The following is a 25,013-nucleotide window of genomic DNA, read 5'->3' as shown; positions in this document are numbered from 1 at the left end:
AGCACGGCACCTCCAAACGCAATCTAGGTCGAGTTCCGCCCACTTTTTTGCGAATGAAGGCGATTCATCTCTGAAAAGTTGGGAACAGAAAGAGGGAATCAGATCGCAGCGGAAAATGAGCTAATTGCCCTCGCGACACCAGAGGAAAGATCAATCAGACGACCCTGTAAATCCACCCCCCACACCAAGCTTTGAAGTTATTTGAGGAACTTGCGGGCGATTTTGCAGCACACGTGCCCCAACACCTTCAGAGCTGCCGTGCGTTTTTAATATAAAATCTGCGGCGGGCATCCTCGTTTTTCAGCAAAATTTTTTTTAAAGAATATAGCTGGGCGTGAAAGCTTGGCGGGAAGTGTGACGCACAGTCGCCCGTGGTCGAGGATCGTCGCCTGGAAAGCCCTCGGACTCGGGTGTCAACCGCCGGATATAAAGAACCAAACAAGCCTGAAAACAGTCCGTGACGCTGCGGAAGCTGCGGAAGTAACTGAATCACAGGTCTGCTGAGTGCGTGTAGGTGTGTTTGTGTGTGTGGCTGGGTGGGAGTGGGATGGAGGGGGGTGTTCGTGGGCAGGTGAGGGGGCGGGGGGTGGGGGGGGCAGCCACCTTCCTCAGCTCAGCAGGAGCAACGGGGGAGAAAAAAAAAAAGCCTGGAAATGTCAGGGAGCCTCCGCCCTGCTAATCGTAATGAGGCTGACTGTCAGTCTGCATCCATTGTGTCCACAGTCAATCCTGCCTGGGTGTCTGCAGACAAAAAGCAGCTCCGGCGGAGTAACGAGAAGAGGGGAACATTCTGAACTGAGAGGATTCGTCAGATGTGTGTGGAATGCGGCGCGGAAAACACTTTCGGCGGTTGCCATTCAGATTTTCACGCACCTGATAAACGTCCGACCTCCAGCTTCTCCTTGTGAGCACAGCAGGCAGTCGTTTAAAGGATCTTTACATAACTTCTAAAATCGTTATTTTTCACTCTAATAATGGTGTGCGAGATGTCCTCTCACAACATTCGAGCTCCTCTAAACTTTCATTTCCAAACCCAGGAGCTCTTTCTTTTTCACAGCGCTTCAGTTGAGACTCTTGCCTTGGCTCATCCATCTTTGCCTAAACTCTGATGGGGCCTCCAATAAAATTTCAGCAGCTTCCAGAACTATCAGTTCCCTGTACGGACGGAGATACCCGGTGACCTCGCCGCCTCCACGTCGAACCTCACGCTGCTTCCACACGGAAAGCAGATCAGTTTGAATTGGATTGCACTTCTGTTTGTCAAGTCTGATCTTTCATCACACAGTTTCAAAAGAAACATTCAATTTTACAGCCCAGCGATTAAAAACTAAACTCAACAAACTTCTCCCACTTGATTTTGCAAGACTTGACCGTTCTGCCGAACCCTTTTCTATCTTTAATGGGCCGCGCTAATAGCAGCCCAGCGGCGCTAGCGTGCACTAAATATTTGACTCTTTGCAGATTTGAAATTAAAAGAAAGAAAGAAAAACTGCGACTTTGTTGCCCAATTGTCTGTGACAGCGGACGAGATGAGACGGAGGTACGGAGGCAGCGCACTGCGGGGGGGCTCAGCCGTCCCGACGCTGTTAGCATTTTACGCCGCTCCGTTACAGCCGGCGCTGTGATATTTACCCCTCCGGCTAGCGCGTAAAGAGATTAGCCGTGTAAATGTTAATGAAAGGGGGGATGATAAAGAACAGGAACACCGACACGATCGACCCGGAGTGGCAGAGTGAGAGTGAGATTCATCTGTGAGGGGGTTGAGCCGAGACTGATGAGATCCTCAGCAACTTTTTTTTTTGGTCCCTTCTGCTTCTCTGGGTGTCTATTTTTTTTAATCTCGTTTATTTCAGCCAGCTTGAAGGTTAAATCAGTACGGCAAGAAAACCCCACCGTGGCAGCCAAGGGAGGGGGAAAAAAATCTGTCCTCTCCGCCCATGAAATGAGTCTAATACAAACTAAGCAGAGACTTTTTTTTTTTTTTTTTTTTAATTTGTTCCACTCCATCCGGACCGCCCCTACACAGTCAGCTCAGATTACGCGAGTGACGCGTCTCCCTCGGAAGTCGACCTGATGTCTGCGCGGCTGAAGCATCCTGCAGTGACCCCTGCGCTCCGTCATTATCATCAGCCTGATTATCGTCAAAGTCGCTATTTATCATGAGCGTTTCTGCGGGAAAACTGCGCAGCGACGCAATCATGCCCGTTTTTTTTTCCTGCCGTCGCCGAGCTGAAGAAAATCTCCAGCAAAAAAAAAAAAAAAAAAACATGAATAAACAATCAGGCCTGATGATTTAATTGTGTTATCTCTTGAAGATTTCTTCTTAGTCGTAATCAAAGTCGAAAATCTGATGTCTTTGCTTAAAAAAGAAAAACGTTGCGTGGCTATTGCGACTTAACATCGGGCTTCTCCTTTTTTTTTTCTTTTTTTTTTGGCTTGGTCATGTCAGGTGATCATCTCTGGATAAAACCAGGCCTGCCGAGAATAGATCACGTCTGCCCCATTTCCTGCTCTGCCGTCCCATGTCGCCATCAAATAAGGACTCCAGAAACTTTCCAAAGCCCTCGTTACCATCGTTATGACGACCACAATATGAGTCTCCTCACTTTTTGTGTGTGCGTGTGTGTGTGTGTGTCTGTGTGGATAGTTAACGACTCGCTCTGCATTATTGATGACGGCAGATATCGTCCATGAATAATGCACCGACCACTTAGGCACCGCTGGTGGGAGACGGTTTCATCACACTTTGGCCAAATCTTCACTCTGCCAGCCTGTCGGAGGACGTAGGAGCACTTTTTTTTTTCTTTTTTTTTTTTCCAAGGAGAACGGTTCCCACGCAGTCATTTCCATCATGTTGGCTGCCTGTAATGTCAATGTGTGTTCCCCGCAGTGCACTTGAAACCTTAACAAATTATTACGTCTTTTATAGACAGCAGTGGAAGATGCTTGGTGTGTGTGTGTGTGTGTGTGTGTGTGTGTGTGTGTGTGTGTGTGTGTGTGTGTGTGTGTGTGTGTTCTCTTAAAGCAGGAAGTGACCCCCCCACCCCCTGTGTACAGTGTAGAATGACATGGCTGAGTGGTACACAAAGCATTCAATTAGGTCAAAGGGACTTTTTTTTAAAGGGCACCAAAGAACTTGCTTAACCCTGAGGCTGCAAGGAGGAACAGGACACCTGGAAATCTTCCTAAAAAGTAGGTTACGGGAACTCGTAATGTTATTATCTCTGCCTCAGAAGGACAATTAGTGGATTTGGTTTTTTGTTTTTTTGTTTTTTAATAAGCTTGCAGCTCGTCAGTGACATTACACCCACCTCCTCTTCACCTCGCACGTCCCACTTGCTAGTGGGTGATTTAATCCAAAGCGGCTCTGACTCTGACTCTCTGACAGCCTCACGTCCCTGCGACAGATTGGTGGGATCGTGTGGCCACAGAGAGAGGGGGAGAAAAAAAACAGAGTGAAGCATGCAGAACGGACCCCGAAGCTGCTGCTGAATTATTTATGCCACGCACGGGATCCCACTCGGATTAATTACTGAGATGATTAGTGCGCCCGTATAGCAAGGACACCAGAAAACCCCAAACAAAACCTCCGTCGTGCAAACATGCTGGCATCACTTAGCGAGCTTGACGTCGCGTCGGGTTAATGTTTGCGGAAGAGTCGCAGCAGCTCCCTAATCAGACAGTTAATGGCTGATACCTTCCCACAGCTGACAATCTCAAAGAGTCAAGGAAGAGCTCCATTAAAAAAAAAATAACTGAGACATTCCCTTTGAACTGCACTAGGAACCTCGCTAGGAAATCATAAACAACGACAGCAGCTAATGTGCCTCAAGCATCAGGGCCCAAAGTAGGGTGGCCATTTCCACAACATCAAGGAGGAGGACACTTTGCAGCGTTGCGTTTAATTGCAATACAAAAAGTGAGACAAACAAGTATTTTTCGCCCATTTTGTCTTTATTCGGCTACAATTCAATAAGTAGGACGAACAAGCGTCCGGCTTGGGATTGCGCCGGATGACGGACGCGGCTCTCAAAAACCGGACGGACGGCCACCCTAGCCTTAAGATGGAATGGGTTAAAGAGTTCTATGTTTGTATGCTGCATTTTTTGGGCCATTTGGAATGAACAAACAGTGCCCCACATTTACAATACAGTGTGAACAGTAAGATTTTAGTGATTAGGTTTGTGATTCATGGTGCAGCAAAGGGACCAGTAGCAGTAGTTTCTCTTTGCGTCTGAGTTTCATGCTCAGCTAATGTAGCCGTTAGCTGACGAGTACAGTTTTATGTTAAACGTGTGCGTTTAGCTTCAACTTTGAAATCGGTGTGTGAAGACGCTGCTCACTGTGATAATCCCACCGCTCACTTATAAAATTCAAAATTCAAAATTCAAAAAAATAAAATCTGATAAATCTGATTTTTCAAAGCAAAGACCCGACCACAAATCGTCGCTAGCCTTCCCGTCCCCGCGTCGCCAAAGTCGGCCATTCCGCCATATGCTGACCTTCTGTCGGTGGTGGCGGCGCTGCTGTCGTCTTCGCCGAACAGGAAGTGGCCTGAAGCTGCCTCGAGATAAAACGACGCATCTACTCTCACGGCACGTTTTGACCTGGTTTTGAGCGGAGAGCTCTGCGGGCTCTCCAACAGACGCTGTGGAAAAACGCCTCCAGACAATCAAGTGCTTTTCATTTCATCTGCGCCCTGTCGCACGGCGCCGACCAGTCGGAGGCGAGATCGCGAGAGCTCCCTCGGCCTGCCCATCGCCGCCTCCACAGAGGGGAAAATAAGAAAAGTAATGGAGAAAATAAAGTCCAATCTGGGGTGGCTGAGAGGCCAGGAGTGTCTGACCCCCAGGGATGAAGCGGCTGATTCTGTGTGAAGGACGGATGGCTCGGCAGTGATTGGCAGGATTGGGGGAGAGGGGTGGGAGTGGAGGTGCGTTTCGCCCAGTGAATGTAAACGAGGCTGAAGAGTGGAGACTGATGGCATGCTTTGGATTCCACTCTGAATCACGTCGATATTTATCGAAGAAAACGGCTCTTTCGCACGTCTGAATTTTTGAGTTGGCGGAACAATTTTCAATTTTCCACATTTTCACATCAAGCGAGCAAGCGCGCAAGCTTGATGGACGTTTGTGGAACATCCTATCTTTCTCATGTTTATAGACTTGACACTATGCCAAGCTAAGTTATGTAGCTTTATTCAAAGCTGCTACAAGGTGACTGTGAAGCTATTTTTCAATAATATTACACTTTAAGGTAAGTAGGCAGACCTTAGGCAGATCTTACATTGACCCGGGAAGTCTGTGGCCCGTGGAATCTTCACCAAAACCCCACGTCTTTCCGAGTCTCCCGGGTAGCTGGAATCTAAAAAAAAAAAAAAGAAAGTCTTGTGAAGACGCGGCGCTGCTAAAGTTTGCATTTCAGTCTTTGCTCAGCTGTTGCCGCCCTCAGACTGTCGCTCGCCACGGCGGGCTCCTGTTATCGGCAGCTGTCATGGTTTCCCAAACGCCGCCAAGGTCAAAGGTCAGCCGTCCTCGCGGATGGATTCCCACTCGGCCCGTCAGCATCAGATACCGGCAGCCGGGTTGACACAGGGCCTGTTTTCACTGTATCAGCTGTTTCCACGTTTTATTGCTCTTTTCCGGAGTTCAAATGTGTATGTATACTTTTTTTTTGGCAGATAACACACACACACGCGCACACACGCACACACACGCACACACACGCACACACACGCACACACACACGCACACACTAGTACTCCTCCTACTACTACTTTTACTCCCAGAAGACAAAGAGCTCTCAATTGGACGGTTGTTCAGTCAAGCGTAGGAGGTTCCCACAGGGTTGGAGCAGTGGTCGGGGGGGGCGAGTGGGGGTGTCCACCGGGGCCGGGGGGTCTTCACCTCCTCGTTCTCACAACCCCGACTGTCCAAACACCGCGGCTCGTCCCATGCTGCGGTATTTCCCGTGCTGTGCTCATCATATCCCAGCAGCAACGTCCCTAACACCTCCCCCACCCCCTCCTTTTTTTTCCTTCTTTGCTGAAGTTGGAAATGTCAGTCGGAGCGCCGTAGGAACGGTACTCCGAGGGCATTTTTGTTCTTCTGGCTCGAAAGCTGCGCAGCCCGGAAAGGTCAGCGGGCCTCTTGGCGGCCGTGAAAAGCAGCTTTTGTCTCTTAATTAAATGATTGGGAGTTCAACAGCAAAACTTTGAGAGTTTCTCAGCGCAGCGGCGGTTAATGCCCCGAGTTTTGCCCGTTCGCCTCGTGAACTCTCATGATCTCACATATCTCCCTAACAGGGTCTGTGGATGAAACGGAGAATGCGGCGGCTGTGTTTGTGTGAGGTCGTGTTACCCTATTTGTCGCAGTGTTGCTGTGATGTGGCTCCCTGGAAGGCCAGAAGTGTCCAGCGAGGTTAAAACCTTAAACTGTGTCCAGCTTTGACAGCTAGCCAGTGCATGCTAACGTTAGCTGGCATGATCGTGAGCCACTGAGCCACTTATTTACCAGTGTGCATCGTTGCGGGTATGCAGATCCCGGTGGTCTGCACTCATAGAATTGTGTGTCAAAGTATATCTATGTGTTCTATGTCTTGCGTCCTGTTTGAATGTATCTCTGTCGCAACAAGTGTGTGAATTATCAAAGATGTGTAAATGGCGGAACGCTGGCCGTTCCCAGAGGAAAGCGCCAAGTCATTGGGTCTTTGCTGCTCGGATGTGTTAGAGCCTGTGTCTCGTCGGTGGGTGTAACCAACCGAGATGACAAATCTGCACTCGGGCCTGTTTGACTGCGGCGCTGCGTCTCTGACACGATGTCCTGTGTCCTCCGCGCAGGGTCAGCTGTCTCAGGCTCTCAACGGCCTGTCAGACCGAGCCACCGAGGCCAAAGAGTTCCTGGTGCAGCTGAGGAACATGGTGCAGCACATCCAGGTACTCACTCACACACTCACACACACTCACGCATGCATGCATTCCTCATGCAAGCCCTGAAACAACGCCCACTCCCTCCCCTGTGATCCTGATGTTCTTTCTTTAGCCGCCGTCGTGTGACAGGTGGCCTCACCGCCGCCGCTCAGGCCGCCGCCGCTCAGGCCGCCGCTCCTTCTCGTCCGACCCTCGCCTTCCCTCGTCTCCCCCCGGGACCGGCCGTCTCAGCTCGCTGTGTGCATTTTAACACCTCAGATTAGACCGGGACGGGGCTAAATAAGATCTGAGAAAGAGAAAAACTAGTCGGGTGTGACTGGCAGACGCATTTTCGCGACATGTGGTAGGGGCGGAGTGGGAGGAGGTGGCGGCGGGGCTGGATTGATGATTCAATATGTGCATAAGATGTTTATAGTGTCGGTTTGTCGTTATGGCAACGGTGCCGCATCCGTCTCCGCATTGTGACTGAAGTTTTTTTTCGTTCTTCCGAGACTCGGTGTTTCTCGGCCGCGTTCACCCACGACGGTGGTCGGCTTCACGTGGAGCCCCCACGCCGCGGTCGCAGAGGGTGACGGCGGCCCCACACGTACGCGACCCTGCTTTGATGGCCTCTCGACGGCGTCACGCAAGCCCGCTTTCGCGAAGCTCTTCAGAAGGGAAATGCTTGACGGTTCTCCCGTCTGCCAGGAGAACGGCGTGGAGTTCGAGGCCTGCCTGGTGGCGCAGTGCGACGCCCTCATCGAGGCCCTGAACCGCCGCAAGGCCCAGCTGCTGACCCGAGTCAACAAGGAGCACGAGCACAAGCTTAAGGTGAGTTGGAAGCATGAAGTAGATTTCTTGATCGGGGGGCCGGGGGGGGGCGGGCGTAGTGACAAACTCTTTCTGCGTGTTTTGGATGCGGCGAAAAGGATGCACAAACACACACACACACACACACACACACACACACACACTGAACATGACTAAGACCTGAATCTGGATGTCGCGTCTGTCTTTTGAACCCGAACGTTCTGGACGTGAGGACGGAACAGCGAGCTGGAGTCACCAGAGGAGGAGGGGGAGGGAGGGAGGGAGGGAGAGAGAGGGGGGGGGTGATTTGTGCTGCGCTGCATCCAATTTCACGCTTGGCCGCTCGGCAGAATCAAGGTTTCACACGTGTAGGTGGTTTGAAACGCGCTGCCCGCTCGCCAACAGCGTGCCGGAGTTGTCACGTCGCAGCGTCACGCATTTCTGTTTACCTTCATGAAATCTCTCCGTCGAGCCGTTACATTATCTGGACACACACACACGCAAACGCACACACACACACACACACACACACACACACACACATGCCACCAAACATCAACAAATTAGAGAGCCTTGTTTGTATTAATGCATTGTGTCGTTGCGTTCATCTTCCCCTCCAGTTGAAGTTGATTTTCTCCGCCTGCTTCCAGGCGACTCAGCAGCGCCACAGTGGGCGAGCGCTGCCACTGCAGGTTGAGCGAGACCGGCGAAAACAATGTCTCACGACGTGACTGCGTTGCGTGCATTTTGCAGAAGATCTCAGAAAATCAGCTGCTTCCACCTGAACACATGATGGCAAACAATAGGAGCATTCCCAGAGGCACGTTTCTTTTTTTTTTTTCTTTTTTTTTTATTTCAGATTAAAAGCACAGCAGCTGCAGCTCGATCAGGCACACGTGTGTGTGTGTGTGTGTGTGTGTGTGTGTGTGTGTGTGTGTGTGTGTGTGTGTGTGTGTGTGTGTGTGTGTGTGTGTGTGTGTGTCTGTCGGTTAGTGTGTCTGTGTGCTCTGGCCACTGAGCTCAGCTGAAGCTGTGGACGCTTCAGCCTTGTTTCCAGGCTGCGGCTCCTCCCTGCTTCTCGAGCCGCCTGACCAGAATGCAAATGGCGTGTGTGTGGGCTGATGGATGGAGCTGTAATAAAGGGGCGCTGAAGATGCATCGACACCTTCAGGACGGGGTGGCGGGGAATTTTAATTTGTGCCGGCACCGGGTCGGATTCCCCCCTGACAGCCGTGTTATTGGCTGAATGTTGAGGGCTGTCGGAGGGACGCGTCCGTCTGTCCGTGACGAAGGTGATGTTCCTGCACGTTTGCAGAGAAAGCTGAGCTGCTGATGTCGGAATCCACAAAGTTATTATTATTATTATTATTGTTATCATTATCATTATTATTGTTATTTCTTCCGTCCTCCTGCAAGCTAATTGGCCGCCCAGGACGGCGACCTCACTTCCTGCTTCATTGGCATGTTGTTCCAGGTGTGGAGGATCTGCGGAGTCATTCCACAGCCACATTTCCTCCAACCTGCTTCCCCCGTGTTTCTCCGTCTATTTATTTCCCGATGGTTGCGCACAACCAAAGCGCCAACCGTGCAATTTATTTTTTTCCTCCCGGGCCGAGTCAAATCACAACGCTAATGAAGCTCCCTGATTCGTTTCGCTGATTCAGTCACACAAAGCTTGTGTTGATAAGCAGATATTGTTTTTTTTTTGTTTTGTTTTTTTTTAAAACATCAGAGAAAACATAAAGTCATTAGGAGAAGCCGGCAGCCAAGGCTGCTGCTGCTGCTGCTGCTGCTGCTGCTGCTAGGTGACCATGGCGACCAGGACGTGGCCAACAGAGATGAGAATTAGTCTTCAATAACACAATTCAGTTCTTCTGTTTCTTTTCCTCTGCAAGTCAGGTGGACTGACCCGTGACAGCGGAGGCAGTGGAGGAGGGTGAATCATTCTTAGAGCATCGCTCAACCTTCTTTTTCTCTATTTACTTCACTCGTCTGTGAACTTACCCACCCGAGTCTTTGGGTTTGATCTGTCTTTTTTTTTTTTTCCCCCCCAACACCGTGAACCTCATGACACAAAACGGAGCCGAGCGATCTAACGCGGCCTCCTTCGCTTGCCGCTGCTGCTTTTTCTCGCTCTTGTGTGCCGGCGTGCAGTGGGAATCAGCTCACAGGGAAACACGGAGCGCTTTTAGCAGGAAGAGCAGGAAGTGTCTGTTAAAATCCCCACCGTTCCTCATCATCATCATCATCATCGTCATATAAAGGCCTGAAGAGGACGGTGATTATGATGTTTATTCACAGCTATTCAAGGCTTCAGTTCCCAGGCAGCGTCGCATCTTTCCTCCGTTTGTGCGTTCCAAACCTTCTGCCACTTTGTGATGTCACAAAGAGCTCTTTCCCAACAACCCCAGCCAGAGGTTGGCTCCGCCCCCTGAGGCCATTTTGCTTTTGTCCCCTTTCAAACGAGTCAAAGCGCCAGCTTTAGCAGGAAGCCAGCGCCCCCGTGTATTAGCTGGAGGCTGTAAACAGAGGGCCAATGCTGCTCCACTTGAGTCTGGTTAAGAGACATAAAGATGTTGAAGCGGCCACTCGGCTTCTGACGTGGTGAAAGGCTCTTTGCTCAACGCTTGAACCAATAAAAGTTCCCGTCAAGCCTGTTTTCCTGCTGTTTGACGCATAAACAAAAAGTAGACTGAGTTCCTTGAGCAGTTCCTCGGGAATGCAGTACTCAGCCAACAGAGGCCTCGGTGGACTGGCTGTGCACCCAGGAGATGGTTTCCTTCCACTTCCTGTTTGCCTCCTGGTGCTTGGTGACAGGAGCTCAGCTCTCTGTCTTTCTTTTTTTGGTTTTCTTTTTTTTTTTTGGTTTTACCACGACGTCTCCGTGCACTCCTCGGCTGCTCCACCAGGGGACCCTACGGCTCCCAACAGTCCACCAAACTCCGACGCACCCGGAGCAGCGTAAACAGTCTGTGGAAGCAGTCCGGACCCGGAACGCTGAAACACTGGAAGCCAATGATTAATTCTGTTGCTGCAGAGGGACCCCGCAGAGAGGAGGAACATGAAATATTAAAAAACAGCTGCCGGATTCTGTATCAAAAGTATTTTTATGCTTCAAATATTAAACCCCCAGTCGAGAAGAATAGCGGCCATCAGTCACCGTAATGGTTCCGTCTCAATCAAGCTGGCAGATTCCAGGAGTTAACCAGTGTAACGGGACCATTCTATTGACTCAGAGTTGCTGTGTATTCATCAGCACACAAAAAAAAAGACCCTCCCAAAAAACACAGCATCAAATCTATTGCAACCGTGTCCTGACTGTGGGTTTTATTCATCCACTTTGCCTTTTCCTGAATGAAATGGAATTGTGAATGACAAATATAGAACTAATCCATTGTTGTTCTGCCTTGCACTTTGTCTTATTGGCTGCAAATGTGGATGCTCTGTGAAAGTGGCGCTTATCGGCAGCGGCAAACGCGCAATTTTCATCTCCAGGAAGGTTTAATTCCCATCTTAATCCCTTCTGTCCTCGTCTGTGCTCACCTCGCACGAACCTCGTTTGACTCCCTCCTTCCCTCCCTCCCTCTTCCTTTTTTCCTCCTCCCGTCCTGACGCGACCTTCCCCGGGCTGTTCCGACTCCCTCTGCTTTTTGGCGATAGCGGCGGCAGTTTATTAGCCTGCGTCGACGCGTCCTCTCTGTGGAACCAAACGCCGGCCCCTGGTGCCGTTCTGGGGCAGAGAGTGAGACTGCGGCAGTCGCTGCAGTGGCCTGGTGATCGCAGCAGCAGCAGCAGCAGCAGCAGAAGCAGCAGCAGCAGCAGACTGTGGGGCTGCAGATGATGAGATACAGGATGATAACCGACCTCCTCTCTAAAACCGCCGCTCTCTCTAATGGCCTCTAATGCGTTGGGTGTTTTTTTTTTTTTGTTTTTTTTTACCGTCCAAAGTGCCACGTCACAGGACCTTGACAGGAACAGATGTGTGAGTGTGTCGTCCGAACGGGGCGAGCTCAGTGTGAGTCTGATGCTACTGATGTGGAACACGAAGCAGGCAGACAGACCTTTCGTGACCAATTTGTGCCGTTTGCGACAGCCAGGGTTTTTTTTTGTTTGTTTGTTTGTTTGTTTTTGCATATTTATCAGCGGCAGAAAAACATTATCGTTAAAAGCAAGTGATGTAAGGCTTCGTTGAAAAGGGGCCGGAGGGCAGATTCTATGTAGAAATGAAAAACACGCTCGCGCACACACACACACACACACACACACACACACACACACACACACACACACACACTCACACTGTCATAGTGCTGTTTTTCTGTCTTGTCTCCAGCAACCACTCTTTCCTCTTTCCATTCGTCTCTTGGTCACCGTGATTTATGATACACGTGCTGACGCCCGCTGAACCACTCTGAAACTCTACAGAGCTAAATAACACACACGACTACCATCCCCACCCCCTCCGATCAGCTGACCAAGCAGCCGTTTCCCTCTTCTGATCCAGAGCAGACCGACAGGAAATTGGAAGAACGAGAGAGCTGAGTGGCTCTTGGCCCGTTGTGCGTTGTGATTCCAGCCTCGTGCGCGGAGGACGGTCCACCTGGAGGCCTGCCAGGGCACTGCAGGGGTGTGTCTGCCCCCGGGCCAAGCCAGGCCGGGCCAGGTTAGGCCCAGCAGGGGGCTGATTTGGCCCCCAGCCACAAATGTTTGCACTGACTCATCATCCAGGATGAGCGGCATCTCTCTCTCGCTCTCTCCGACATCCTCCTGCAGACACTTCCTGTTGGAATGCGTTTCCGCGCGTTCAGGCCTCGACTTTCACGTTTCGCCTGGCCAATGATCGCTCCCTTTAGTGAACCAGGCCAGAAATTTCACAGAACAACAAGGGAATACAGGAGTGCAAGCCGAGCGTGGTGCTAAAGAGATTAGCGCGGACGCTGCTAGTCTTTAGCTCGACTGGACAGCGTTCTCAGGTTACGATTTTTTATTTTTTTTTCCAAAATGAAAGACAACCACTTTGCTTGTAGAAAATAACGGTAGTAGCTGCAAGCTGCGTTCAAATGCACATTTGGTGAATGTTCGCAGCAGATACAGAAATAGAGACATGGCTCCTCATGGCTTCAGTTTGAGCAGAAGGTAGGTAGGATAGAGGCAATTCAATAACGCCTCCAGAGTGCAACACTAGCAGAAGATGCACAATTTTTTTTTCGCTTTTTTCTCTCTTTTTTTTTCTCCCACCAGTGCTGGAACATTTTGCGCGCTGATCCATCCTGGCTGCGCTCGCCCGTCATCCTCGCACTCTCCGAGCGGATGCAGGCAGGATTTCCCCTCTCTCCTCTGTTTCCTAGCAACTCTGCTGTAATTCAGTCCGGCGGCAGAGACTCGGCGGACACCGGCGGGCGTCACAGGAGCAGGACAGGGGCATCTCCCCGCTCACGTTTCCGACGGAGCGGGCGGAATTGCGCGGCACCGCGGGAAGGCTCGTTACATCGACTGGCTCGGGTCTCCTTCGACGCACATCACCGGTCGCAGGTGGCGAAATTCACAGTGAAAAAAAAATAACATAAAACGGTGCCATACAGCCTGTCGAGTGAAGCATAGCTCCTCCTCTCGCCGAGGCTGTTCACAGTGAGAAACACAGTGTCTCTCTATTCCCTGCTAATGCCGGAAGCTGCTGCTCCCCCTACTCTTCTTTCTCCTCCTCTTCCTCCTCCCCATTCAGCAACGTGAGGCCTCGAGAGGCCAAAGAGAAGGGACGCTGCTGATAAATCGATCGATCGCTCTGACGACGCCGTCGCGGTTCGCCTCGTTGTCGCGTTTCCATGTGTGATCTGCGCTCCTCCTCCTCCTCCTCCTCCCGCCTCAGCCCCCTTCGTCGGCCACCATTTTCTCTTCGGCCAGAGCTCCGCCTGCATCCGCCTCGTCTCCGCTCGTTTATCAACATGTCGGGTGCTCCCCCACCAAACCCTGCTTCTTTTATGTCCTCGACGTTTCTGTATTTTCTTCTTCTGCTGGCACACTCTATGAAACGCTCTCCCCCAGCTGCGTTTTTAATGGATCGTAACTGCAATCAGTCTCGCGAGATTTTCCAGTCTGAGCACCACATATTGGACAAACGGAAAAACTCCTGCAGATCTGGTGAAATTCCCCCTCTGGAGAATCTGCTGGTTGTCCGTCACACAACACTGATGCCATCCTCAACTCTTGATACACCCCTCTGTCTTTGTTCCCAGGTGGTCCGGGATCAGATCTCCCACTGCACAGTGAAGCTGCGTCAGACCACGGGGCTGATGGAGTACTGTATGGAGGTCATCAAGGAGAACGACCCCAGCGGTTTCCTGCAGGTGCGACGCCTCTTTACTTTTTATACCCAAGAGCAAATTTTACAGAGCTGTTTACTACCTTCATAGATGTTACTTTGGATTTAAAAAAAAATAAAAATACATATATGTTTTTTTTAAGAAGTTCTTTGTTTACACTGATATTACATTTTTTTGATTTTGAAATTTTGAAAAATGAATCTTTACGCTTGCTGTTGCCAGATCTCGGATGCTTTGATCCGGAGGGTGCACATGACGGAGGGCCAGTGGGGGAAGGGAACCTTGACCCCGAGGATGACCAGCGACTTCGACCTGACCCTGGACAGCGGGCCGCTCCTGCAGACCATCCACCAGCTGGACTTTGTTCAGATGAAAGGTAGCTGGAGGAGAAGAAGGATGAAAACGATTGTGTAGCTAAGAATGCAAACTTCTCGTGTTGTTCTTCGACACTGGGTTACATGTCCACTGTAGGCCCCAGAGCAGTTACATGGATTATAAACTGGGGCAAAAAATGTAATTCTAGAATAGAAAATTGATGAAATGTCATATTTGGTTGTTTTTTTTCTCCCTCAGTCCCGGCTGCTCCGATGCTGCAGCTGGAGGAGTGCTGCACCCAGAACAACAGCGCCACCTTGTCGTGGAAGCAGCCGCCGCTGTCCACCATCACCGTGGAAGGCTACATCCTGGAGCTGGACGACGGGAACGGAGGGCCGTTCAGGGTGGGTGGCTCTGAGGTCCAGCCTCAGCTGGGCTTCGTGTCTTGGAGTGGGAACCAAACCCGACCGCGTCTGCGTTTCTGCAGCTCCGTCCCTAGAAAGGCTGCAGGCTGATTCGCTACGAGCTGGTCGGTAGCAGAGGGCTAACAGAAGGCCATAGGCTGGATGCTGCAAGGCAGATCAGAACATTCCGCAGAATGAATCACCAATGTCTTTATGTGGGCTCCCGACTTAAAGCAGCGATAAGTTTCATCAAACACAGTAGCATGTTGTAGCTTGCCACAAGGTGGTGCCACAAGGCGGTTTCTTAAGCGTTGCCCCATCCAGCCAACTGAAAATTTTTGACCGAGTGTTACCAAATGAAGATATATGATTGGCCGCTACTAAATAAAATCAATAGTAATTAGTGCTCCTTACTGGATTAAAAGAAAAAAGCCAAGGAAATCCGATGGATCTGAGAAACATTCTGGTGCCTGGTGTTTCGGGTGGGAGCATCGGCGCCAGCAGAGAATATTTTAAGGCTCGGCGCCGTAACAGAAGCAGGCCACAGGGGTGTGAATGCAGCAGTCTGTTGCCAAAACTCCCCGGAGACGCTGCGCGGCTCGGAGCGGCGGCGGGGGAGCAGGGGTCATGTGACAAAACCGTCCGTAGCTCGGCAGCAGCAGCAGCTGCCAGACGAGACGATCCCGCAGGAAGTGCGATCTGGCATCAAAGCAGCGTTGTAGCCGCTCTCCGAGGATCGCAGTGTAATCCATCCGCCTCGGCCCTCTGTGCGTGGCGCTTTGTGGCAGCGGCGGCGGCGACTTAAACCTGTCGGACAAAAGCCGCTGCACAACGGCTCAGTGTGTCCCAGGCTCCGCCCCCTAAATCTGCAGCTTCCTCTGCACGGCTCGGCTCTGCGGGGCCTTCCACTGGTGAGAGTTCAGATGACGCTGCTTTGTCATCTCAGACTCGGACTGACTGACATGAGTAATTATCCTGTGAACAAAAAGAAAGTCTCTCGAGTTGCCGAATTTAGCCATCTGTTTGCAACCTCCAGTTAACACGGCTTCTATTTTTAGCTTCTCTGATGTTGTGTCAGTCTCAGAAGGCGGAGCCAGCACCTGGTGTTCACTGAGAGTCGGGAGAGGCATTGTACCCTTTTTGACATCACAAGGAGATGGATGTTTTCATGAGCATTTCAGGGCTTCGCGGCTGAACGTAGCGTAAAAAGTGAAGGTAAAGCAAACTGCTCTAATAAATAAATAAATTCATTCTGAAATAAATTCAGACCTTTAAAAAACCTTCTGCATTCGTTGCCAAAAAAAGAAAACTGCTATTGTAGCTATTGACAAAACCTGGCAACCTGACTCAAACCATGAATAAATCACTCAAAGTGGAGCTCGAAAAACACACAATTTCCCCAAAAATGACAACAACAGCAAGTTGTTCAGAGCTGAGGTGACATGAAGGTGACAGATGGAGGCGTAGCGGCGGTGTAACAAGTGCGTCGTGCCGCAAACACACAACAGAGCGACGCGGAGGCTCCGTTCGGCTTCTCAAAAGCACAAAACGTGCCGCTTCCCTTTCACAACCTGCAGCGCGGCCCAAACTGGAGGCTCGTTTGGTTCTGCCACTTTATTTAAATGCTAGTGAGCAAAACATTCGAGTTGGGAACATTGTTACTATTTAAAGCGTCTCTGATTCTTCACAACGTCCCCCTACGGTGGCTGAAATGGTACAAGAGTTGGACCAACCGCATCCAGCCGATGACTCTTCCTCAGCTTGTCGACTGTTTCCTAAGTCCTTTTGCATCATATGTCACGGCACAGATTTTTTTTTTTTTTTTTCACTCTGTTGACACAGGAAGTTGTCTGCTTACGTCACTGGCTGTGTCTCTGCAAGTGTAACTGTGTGTGCGTGTTTGTGTGTGTGCCTGTGTGTTGCAGGAAGTGTACGTGGGCACGGAGACCATCTGCACGGTGGATGGGCTCCACTTCAACAGCACGTACAAGTCCCGGGTGAAGGCCTTCAACGCCAGCGGGGTGGGACAGTACAGCAAGACGCTCATCATGCAGACCTCTGAGAGTACGTGCAATCATTCTCTCTCTCTCTCTCTCTCTCTCTCTCTCTCTCTCTCTCTCTACCGCTTCCTCCCACTTCCAAACCAGCTTCCTGCCCTCTTCATCCACTCGCCCCAAGTCCATTTGCCCTCAAAACTGAGGATCAAAATAAAAAATAAAAAATTAACAATTGACATTCATTCTGCAAATGCTGGAGGAGTGTTTAACGACAAAGGGGGGCGGGGCTAGTTTGGAATTTTTCTTCTTCTTCTTCTTCTTCTTCTTCTTAATGCTGCATTCCTTGTCGCTCAGAAGTTGGAATTTAGTTCCGGGAACAGAAGGTGTCACATTTTTTTATCTTTGCTTGTGCTGTCAGCGACCTATCAGTCACCAGCAACAGCTGCGACTCGCTGGGTGACACAATAAAAACTCACTGAATCACTGATAAAGATGAAGTTGAATGTACAGCTGGTTCTCCACGGGTCTGAAAACTTTTCATGATCAAAGTTCCTCCCGGTTCCTGACCTAAAATTCAAACTTCAGACAGCATTCCTGACCATGTGCCCCGCTGGGGACATGCAGATCTCAATTTCCTAAGTGAGAACAGAGCACAGCATTCTTCTTCTTCTTGTTCCTTTTCTTCTCCTTGCTCTTTGTATTCCTCCTCTCCTTCTCCGAGACTCTTGTTGCTGTGCGCTCGGCGACTGATGACAGAGATCTTGAAGAATAATAAATGTCTGCGTCCGTTGTGACGCGTTGCGACTTCAGAAACAGAACTTCTGAGGGATTTTGGCAAGCATAGAAAACATATTTGCATGGATCCCAGCAGGAAAAAAACAACTCCCTGATCCTCTTCCACCATATTAAACAATAACGCTAAAAGCCTCTGAGGTGTGTGTGTGTGTGTGTGTGTGTGTGTGTGTGTGTGTGTGTGTGTGTGTGTCTCACTCATCCACCTGCCTGCTTTCTGCTCCATTAATTAGATAGGAGGGAGTGTTTGTCACTGTTTAACCAATCAGAGCTCCCCACTGTTTCTGACATCCGGACCACCGGAAGGGACCAGACCGACCCGGACTGCGCTTTAATTGTTTCTTTCGTCACCCTTTCATTGTCCCATCGGGCCGCCGGAGAGGTGTGATGTTTTACACCTGACTGACCGCCGTTTGCTTTCATGTTCCTTTGTTTCAAGCCTCCTCTGATCTGTTTCCAGGTTTATGTTTTGTTTTGTTTTTCCCAGAGATGGGGGGAGGGGAGGATCTGCTCCGGGGGTGTTGTGAATCCTGATCAAACCTGCTTTTTACCTTCTCCTCCACCCCTCCCGACCCCTTCATGCCTTTTCACCGCTTTGCTGCTGCTGTCCCTCCTCCTCCTCCTCCTCCTCCTCCTCTTTCTTCTTCCTCTTCCCCTCCTCTCCCCTCCTCCTCTTTCATTTCACCTTCCAGCCGGACTACCGCCGTGCGATATTCAGTCTATAGGCACAGGTATGGATGGCTCACATTGCTGACTGTTCCCACTCCTAACACAAGCATCTTTTCCCGTTTTCCATCCTCACACCTGCGGCCGACAGGAGGCCAGTTTGCTGCTCTGTGGCCTGCGTTTATTATCACACGTTTATTTCGGGGGGGGTGGGGGTGGGGGTGGGGGGGAATAGAAAAAAGATCCTCCAATAAACGACGGGTTTCCTCTGGGAAATAAAGCTTTGTAATGACATTTTGGGTCGCTGATGGGAGATGGTGGGACAGGCGTGTCCAGCGGAGCTCACAGCAAGCAGCATCTCCTCTTTTAGTGCAGAGGCACTCTGGATCAGACAGTTTGCAAAACTAGCGTTTGATTCGTCCTGCATGCAGCCACAGACAATTTGGTTCTCTGGGGGTTTTAAAGGCGACAACGCCAGACATTGCAAAAATCCATTGAGTCGGGCAGCAATACTACGGACACGTTTTCCCCCCTTTTGAAGTCGCGCCTGCCACTTTCTCAACCATGAGTGGGCAGTGCAGCCTGAAAACCCTCAACCCTCTCATTCAGTAAAGAACGACACTCATTGCAACGCCAAGAATAAGCTTAATTTGAGATGTATAATTGTTGTTGTGCAACAGCGGATTACGTAATAAAACAGTGATTTGTCTATGCAGAGGAAAAAAAAGAAACATGCAGGTTAATGATTTTTTTTTTTAGGGACTATAGATAGAAGTTATTTTCACCAGCGGACCGCAGAAGTTGTTTTAAGTCGCGATTCAACGTCATAAAAAAGGTCGAAAAAATATTTTGGAGAAGCAAAGTTTTTTTGTAGCACAGGCACAGCCCCCCAGAAATTTAGTCTGTGTTGTCGAGCAACATTGTCCACAGGTCTGTTCTTCTTTTTTGTCACACGCTTTTTGTCCTTCGTTGCAAGCAGGTAAAATCAATGCCTAGGGATTTTTTGCAGGCTGTCTGGCACCACACGTTAAGGGTTTCTAGAACTATTAGAGTTAAGTGTAAAGTGTTAAGGTTATATTGCTTAATATAAGATTAATATTAAGATTATAAGAATACGAAGTTAATCCTCCTCTCATCATCTTTCATTTTTCTCATTGTTCCTACCGTTAGTTTCATGCCTTAGTGCCATCAACTCCAGTAGCCTGCGGCCTCTTCAGTCATCTCATCTGTAAACCATCATCAGTCATTGCACCGTTTGACGCCCAGCAGCGGAGTGGAACTTACTGGTGTGTGTGTGTGTGTGTATGTGTGTGCATGCAGTCGCCTGGTTCACCTTTGACTCCGCCTCCGCCCACCCGGACATCGTCCTGTCCAACGACAACCTGACGGTGACGTGCAGCAGCTACGACGACCGGGTGGTGCTGGCCAACTCGGCCTTCTCCAGGGGCGTCCACTACTGGGAGATGAGTGTGGACCGCTACGACAACCACCCGGACCCGGCCTTCGGCATCGCCCGGGGTGATGTCCTGAAGGACATAATGCTGGGCAAGGACGACAAGGCCTGGGCCATGTATGTGGACAACAACCGCTCCTGGTTCATGCACAACAACTCGCACACCAACAGGTGAGGAAGCGGAAGTGGCGCAATGTGCTATATGTGCAGTTTCCAATTTTATTAAAATATTTTTGATATTTCGGAATTTATTCTGCATCTGATGCAGAATAAGAAGGGTTTTTTTGTTTCTTTTTTGGCCTGTGCTTTTACTTTGAAATCTGGTAGCTGAATCTGTGAGATAGGAACCAAGACAACCTTTGGTGCAGTGACAGGAGCGAGATTATTGGGTTTTTTTTGTTTTTTTTAATGTCTTTTTTTATTTGTTGTTCTTCTCTCCGTGCAGGACGGACGGCGGCATTGCGAAAGGATCCACAATCGGAATCCTGCTGGATTTCTCTCGAGGCATCATCATCTTCCTCATCAACGACGAGCAACAGGGCCCGGTGGCCTTCGAAGGCCTGGAGGGCGTCTACTATCCCGCCATCAGCATCAACAGAAACGTCCAGGTGAGGACTTTGGACGACGATGCCCAACACGGCAGAGGCAACGCTCCATCTGACTTTGACGACTTTCTAATTAATTTGGGCAGAGTGATCCTGTAAGGGGAAAGCGCAACGTTTTTTGCAGCCCGTTCTTAAGCAGCTTTTATAGGATTAGTTTGACACGACCAGGACCCAAACTGCGCTCATGCCTGTTGCTACGAGGCTCTAGCAGCACACAGCCTGTCAGCTTAGCGACAGTTTGACTAGGAATGGCTAATTAGCCTCCTCAATAGGAAGTAACAAGGGGGTCCAGTCCCGTAAAACTGATAGTTATCGTTTCATCCCCTTATTGTGTCTAAGAAAACTCATTCATTGGTTATGCTATTGTGTTAGCCATGTTGGCTCCTCATCTTTGCGCCTCGCACTAAACTAAGTACTTTCTAATGGCTAAATATAAAATGTTGTTGTTGGGTTTTTTTTGTTCATAACATGTAAATATCTTGTTTTTATCATTGTTCCTTCTCTTTGCACTACTTTTTGTTGCTGTAATTAGAACATTTCCCCATTGTTGGATCCATAAATGTGTTCTATTCTATTCTATTTTATTCTCTGCATATTTTCTGTGTGGCTCAGCAGTGTTTCCAGTCACATGTTTCATTATAAATGCCCTCAATCCAGCTGGCTGCCTTTCTAAAAAATGCTCTCAGCGTTGCCATGTGCAGTAAAACCAAAAAGTACCGTTTTCAATCAGCAAAACTGCTTCTGTTTCTCAAATATATGCTTCAAAAGATCAAAAAAAAAAAAAAAACCTGGAGAGAGAAAAAGTTGTTCGCTTTAAAAAGTATGTTTTCCCTGAGTCATGTTTAATTATCCATTGAAGTGTGAGGAGAGCAAAGTGCCTCGAGGAAACTCGTTGTTTAGCGGGTAAATGGTCAAACAGCCCCACCTGCAGGCAGAACGGCGACTCTTAAAAAGAAAAGACAAAAAGATTTGACTGAGCCAATTGTTTTGTGTTTTTTTTTTTCTCTGCAGGTTACGCTGCACACTGGTTTACCCATCCCGGACTTCTACACCCCCGGCGAGGCAGATCCCACCGGCTCCGTGTGCTAGAGACTCACCCGCCACCCTGAACCAATCACATTGCTCTCCTCCAACTTGTCCCTTTGACCTACTGACCCTGTTTACCCCCGACCCCCATCTAAGGCCCCAGAGGGAGGCCAGCCATGCCTTTATCACGCCTGCGGACCTGGACCTGTGGACCACCTGCAAGGCCGTGTCACAAGCCCCCTGTTTTCAGAGCTGAGAACAACAAATCCCGATGAGAATTCACGAGACAAAAATCTTCAGCTGAGAGTTTCGGAAATATGGGCCGCTGTCGGAACAACTGTGACAGCCCCGGACGTGTTTATACATTACATTAGCTCAGCGTAGCTTAGCTCAGTGTGAAAACTGGAAATCGCCAGCTAAACTCCTAGCCTAGCTTACCCAATATGTGTTTTTAAAAGTAAAACCAACCTTCACAAGTTAGTGAGGGTTGGTTGTATTTATTTGCCATATCGGCAGGTTATGGATTCTCAAACCAGTGTATAGTCAAGCTAGCTTTTCCCAATGTTTACAGACATTTAGCTAAGCTAACAGTTTAGAAGTTGGCCGTCTTTTTTGGAGGGGCTTCATTCAAGCAGCTGAGGGAGGAAGTTGACTCCGACACAATTCCATTGTTTGTTTGATTTTATGACATCAATCCACAGTATGATGTTTTCCTCGCCCTTAGACTTAGCTGCAAGCATCAGTATATATTTAATGCGAGTTTGACAGGCATTCCTGTGTGCGTGCTGAAGGAGTCAGTGGCTGCATTAATTCCCACCACGAGAGCAATACTCCGACTCTCAGCCGCATCACCGTCCGTCCGTGTACTTGGGACGCTTCTCTGTGTGGCTTCGCTCATCATGTGGACATTTATCATCTGTGGGAAAGATTAAAAGAAAAAATGTATATATCCATATATCAAATGCAGCAATGGTAATTACTCAAGGCCGGCGTGCAGCCTTTTCTCTGCAGGTGAGGCTCTCAGAAGAGCACAACTTTCACTTTCAGTTGCGTTGAAAACGGACTGAAGAGCAAACTCGGCAGCTCGCGCCGTCCCGGCTTCTACTTTCCTTTGTACTCTCGCTGACTGAATGCTGGTAGTTTTGTTTTCCTGTTATGTTAGATGACCTACTGCAGAGAGGTGTACAGCTTCTATAAGTTATTGACGTTCTGTTCTATAGAGGAAATTTCCTTCATGATCTCTCGTTTTGACGCATCGCTGTTCTTGAAGGGATGAAACTGAATCTTTTGGTTGCTTTTTTCAGGGTTTGTTGTCGGATTTTTTTTTTTTTTGTCCTTTGTCCTGAAAAGCCCGTTCACGTCCTAATGAAGCAACAGGGAAGGCGGCGGCGCACAGGGGACAATTTTGTGGCAATTCGTGTGGGCAACAGCTTCCAGCTACCGCGCAAACCACTCGCTGGGATGCCAAATGCTAAATGTACACAAGGTTTTCTGTATCAAATATGAAGAAAAGTTTTAAGACGAGCTAAATGAATGTGATCTTGTGTTAAATGTTGAGGTTGTGTAAAGCATCGCTTAAAACAAATTGATAAACAATGAATTGTTTTTACTAATCATGTTAGTGGATATTGAGACATCTTAATGGAGAAAAGTTGTGATATAGAAAAAAATACCCAAGAGACAAAATTCCAAATACACAATGACAACCCAACTACTAGTGTGCTGGATATGATGCTCCAAAGCAAAAACATTGCTGAATTGATGATTTAATCATAATTTAGAGGATGCCGTTGCCCATCTACTTGCCAAAAAAAATCCTCTATGTGTGTGTGTGTGTGTGTGTGTGTGTGTGTGTGTGTGTGTGTGTGTGTGTGTGTGTGTGTGTGTGCGTCACCGCCTGACATGCCTAGCATTTACACCAGGTGCTATCCTGTGCTCGCTCCATGGGTGTGCCTTCTCCTACCGATGTACCCGAAACGTCTGTGGAACTTTGCTGTCAACAACACAGACTCATCACTTTAGCAGAGTCGACTGTAACATCCGTGATGTCCGACATCACCTGCTGCTACCTTTATTTTTCTATCAGCAAAAGGGCAAAGTCAACAGTAGTCACTCTTCGTACATGTAGGTCAGTGATACCACTACAGATTCCCCTTAGATTCCCCTTTCTTCCCCCTTTGTGGGTCGATTGTAAATGATTGTAAAACTCTTGCGTCTGGCGGCTGCTGACACTGAACTGAATCATTTTCAAGAGTGGAATTAAGCTTTCGCAAACATTCAATTGGTGGTAAAAAAAAAATAATAATAATAATAATACTCTTATTTTGTTGATTACGCCTTTATTTTATTTCATTCTCTTTTTTCCGGCTGTAATTAAAATACAAAAAGCACAAATGCTGCCCATTCAGCAGTGAGTCACTCAGACTGAGACCAGAGAAGCCATGTTTAAAAGATCATCTGACCTCAGATTCTCAAATTCATTTACTTTGACTCAAACAGTTTAGTTTGTTGATGCGTTGATGATTTCATGCTCCAGGGAAAATTATGAACCACTGCTCTTCCTTTTAGACACATGTACTTCATTTTTTTTTTTTTAAATATCGATATATATATATATATATATATATTGTTTGGACTAGTTTAATAGAAATATAAGACAAATGAGTATCTCTGTGTAAGAAAATAGAACCCTGTGATGAGCTGAAACTCAACCTGGAGAAGATTTAAAGTTTATCATACAGCTGTCGGCCAATTTTTATGAAATATGGAAATCTTAACACGCAGTCGCTGGGCGACATTGAGTGTTTTGTTCCCAAACGTACGTGTGTGTGTGTGTGTGTGTGTGTGTGTGTGTGTGTGTGTGTGTGTGTGTGTGTGTGTGTGTGTGTGTGTGTGTGTGTGTGTGAGCGAGAGAGAGAGAGAGTGTGTATGTGTGTGTGTTAGCCACATTTAAACCTCATTTTATCTCCAAAGTGATTTTATTTTTATTTTATTTTTGTTTTCCTGCCTGTCTGATTGAGGTAGAACGCCATCAGTTAACATTATTTACAGTGATACTGAAGTTTGTCTACACAGAATTTATGAATATTAGATATTCATTGTTGTTATGATTTAAACACAGTATGATTATTATTATTATTATTCCTATGATTATATGTCCATCCTTACCATATTACTGCTATTATGATGATGATGATGATGATGACGATGATGACGATGATCTGAAGTGTAATACGAGCCTTTGTGTTTTTGTATATGTTAATATTATAATAAATAGGTGTCGACAAGTTCAAATGTTGCCTGAAGAATCTTTAATAGTAATAAAAAAAAGCCGAATTGAGCAAAAACAAGGTGGTCACTGGGATGGAGCCGTTGTCACTAACCTGCGAGAGGTGTCAGTGCCCTTTGTGACATCACAATGGGATTTCGCCCAGATCTGTATGGGTGCTTTTATTTTAGCTCATATTTTCTGAAAAGTGGAGTAAGCAGAAGAAATAAAGAGCAGACTTTTTTCATTTCTTAGGAACTGGCTGACAAGTCAATCATAAGAAGTGCTCAGGAACAGGCCTGAGGTGGGCGAGAAAGAGTTAAAGGTGTCCCCGGAGCACAGATAAACAACAGCTTGGTATTTATTTAGTGACATATGTTTGTATGTTCGAAACGCAGCACTGAGATCAACCTTCCTATCGCAGGAATTTAGTGGACATGTGCAGATGTT

At 48.4% G+C, this 25,013-nt stretch overlaps 1 protein-coding gene across 2 annotated transcripts in view; it reads left to right on the top strand.

Moving 5' to 3' along the window:
* Window positions 1-23,880, top strand: part of trim9 (tripartite motif containing 9) — a 28,386-nt gene extending 4,506 nt beyond the window's left edge. Inside the window, exons 2-11 of one of the 2 annotated variants that reach the window (XM_076023380.1) lie at window positions 6,839-6,934; window positions 7,616-7,738; window positions 13,951-14,061; window positions 14,260-14,413; window positions 14,611-14,756; window positions 16,682-16,820; window positions 18,238-18,276; window positions 19,532-19,835; window positions 20,110-20,272; window positions 21,281-23,880. In XM_076023380.1, coding sequence (XP_075879495.1) covers window positions 6,839-6,934; window positions 7,616-7,738; window positions 13,951-14,061; window positions 14,260-14,413; window positions 14,611-14,756; window positions 16,682-16,820; window positions 18,238-18,276; window positions 19,532-19,835; window positions 20,110-20,272; window positions 21,281-21,358 — 1,353 coding nt within the window. In that variant the 3' untranslated portion in view covers window positions 21,359-23,880. The remainder of the gene's footprint in view (window positions 1-6,838; window positions 6,935-7,615; window positions 7,739-13,950; window positions 14,062-14,259; window positions 14,414-14,610; window positions 14,757-16,681; window positions 16,821-18,237; window positions 18,277-19,531; window positions 19,836-20,109; window positions 20,273-21,280) is intronic. The other variant, XM_076023381.1, reaches the window with a different exon arrangement.
* Window positions 23,881-25,013: the final 1,133 nt, after the last annotated feature.

The sequence above is a fragment of the Nelusetta ayraudi genome, unplaced genomic scaffold (assembly GCF_046127955.1).
Source record: "Nelusetta ayraudi isolate G7.1 ecotype Tasmania unplaced genomic scaffold, CSIRO-AGI_Nayr_v1 ptg000015l, whole genome shotgun sequence".
In the NCBI taxonomy this organism is placed as follows: domain Eukaryota; kingdom Metazoa; phylum Chordata; class Actinopteri; order Tetraodontiformes; family Monacanthidae; genus Nelusetta; species Nelusetta ayraudi.
The sequence above is the reverse complement of the archived record's forward strand: the minus strand, read 5'-3'. Positions and strand labels throughout refer to the sequence as shown.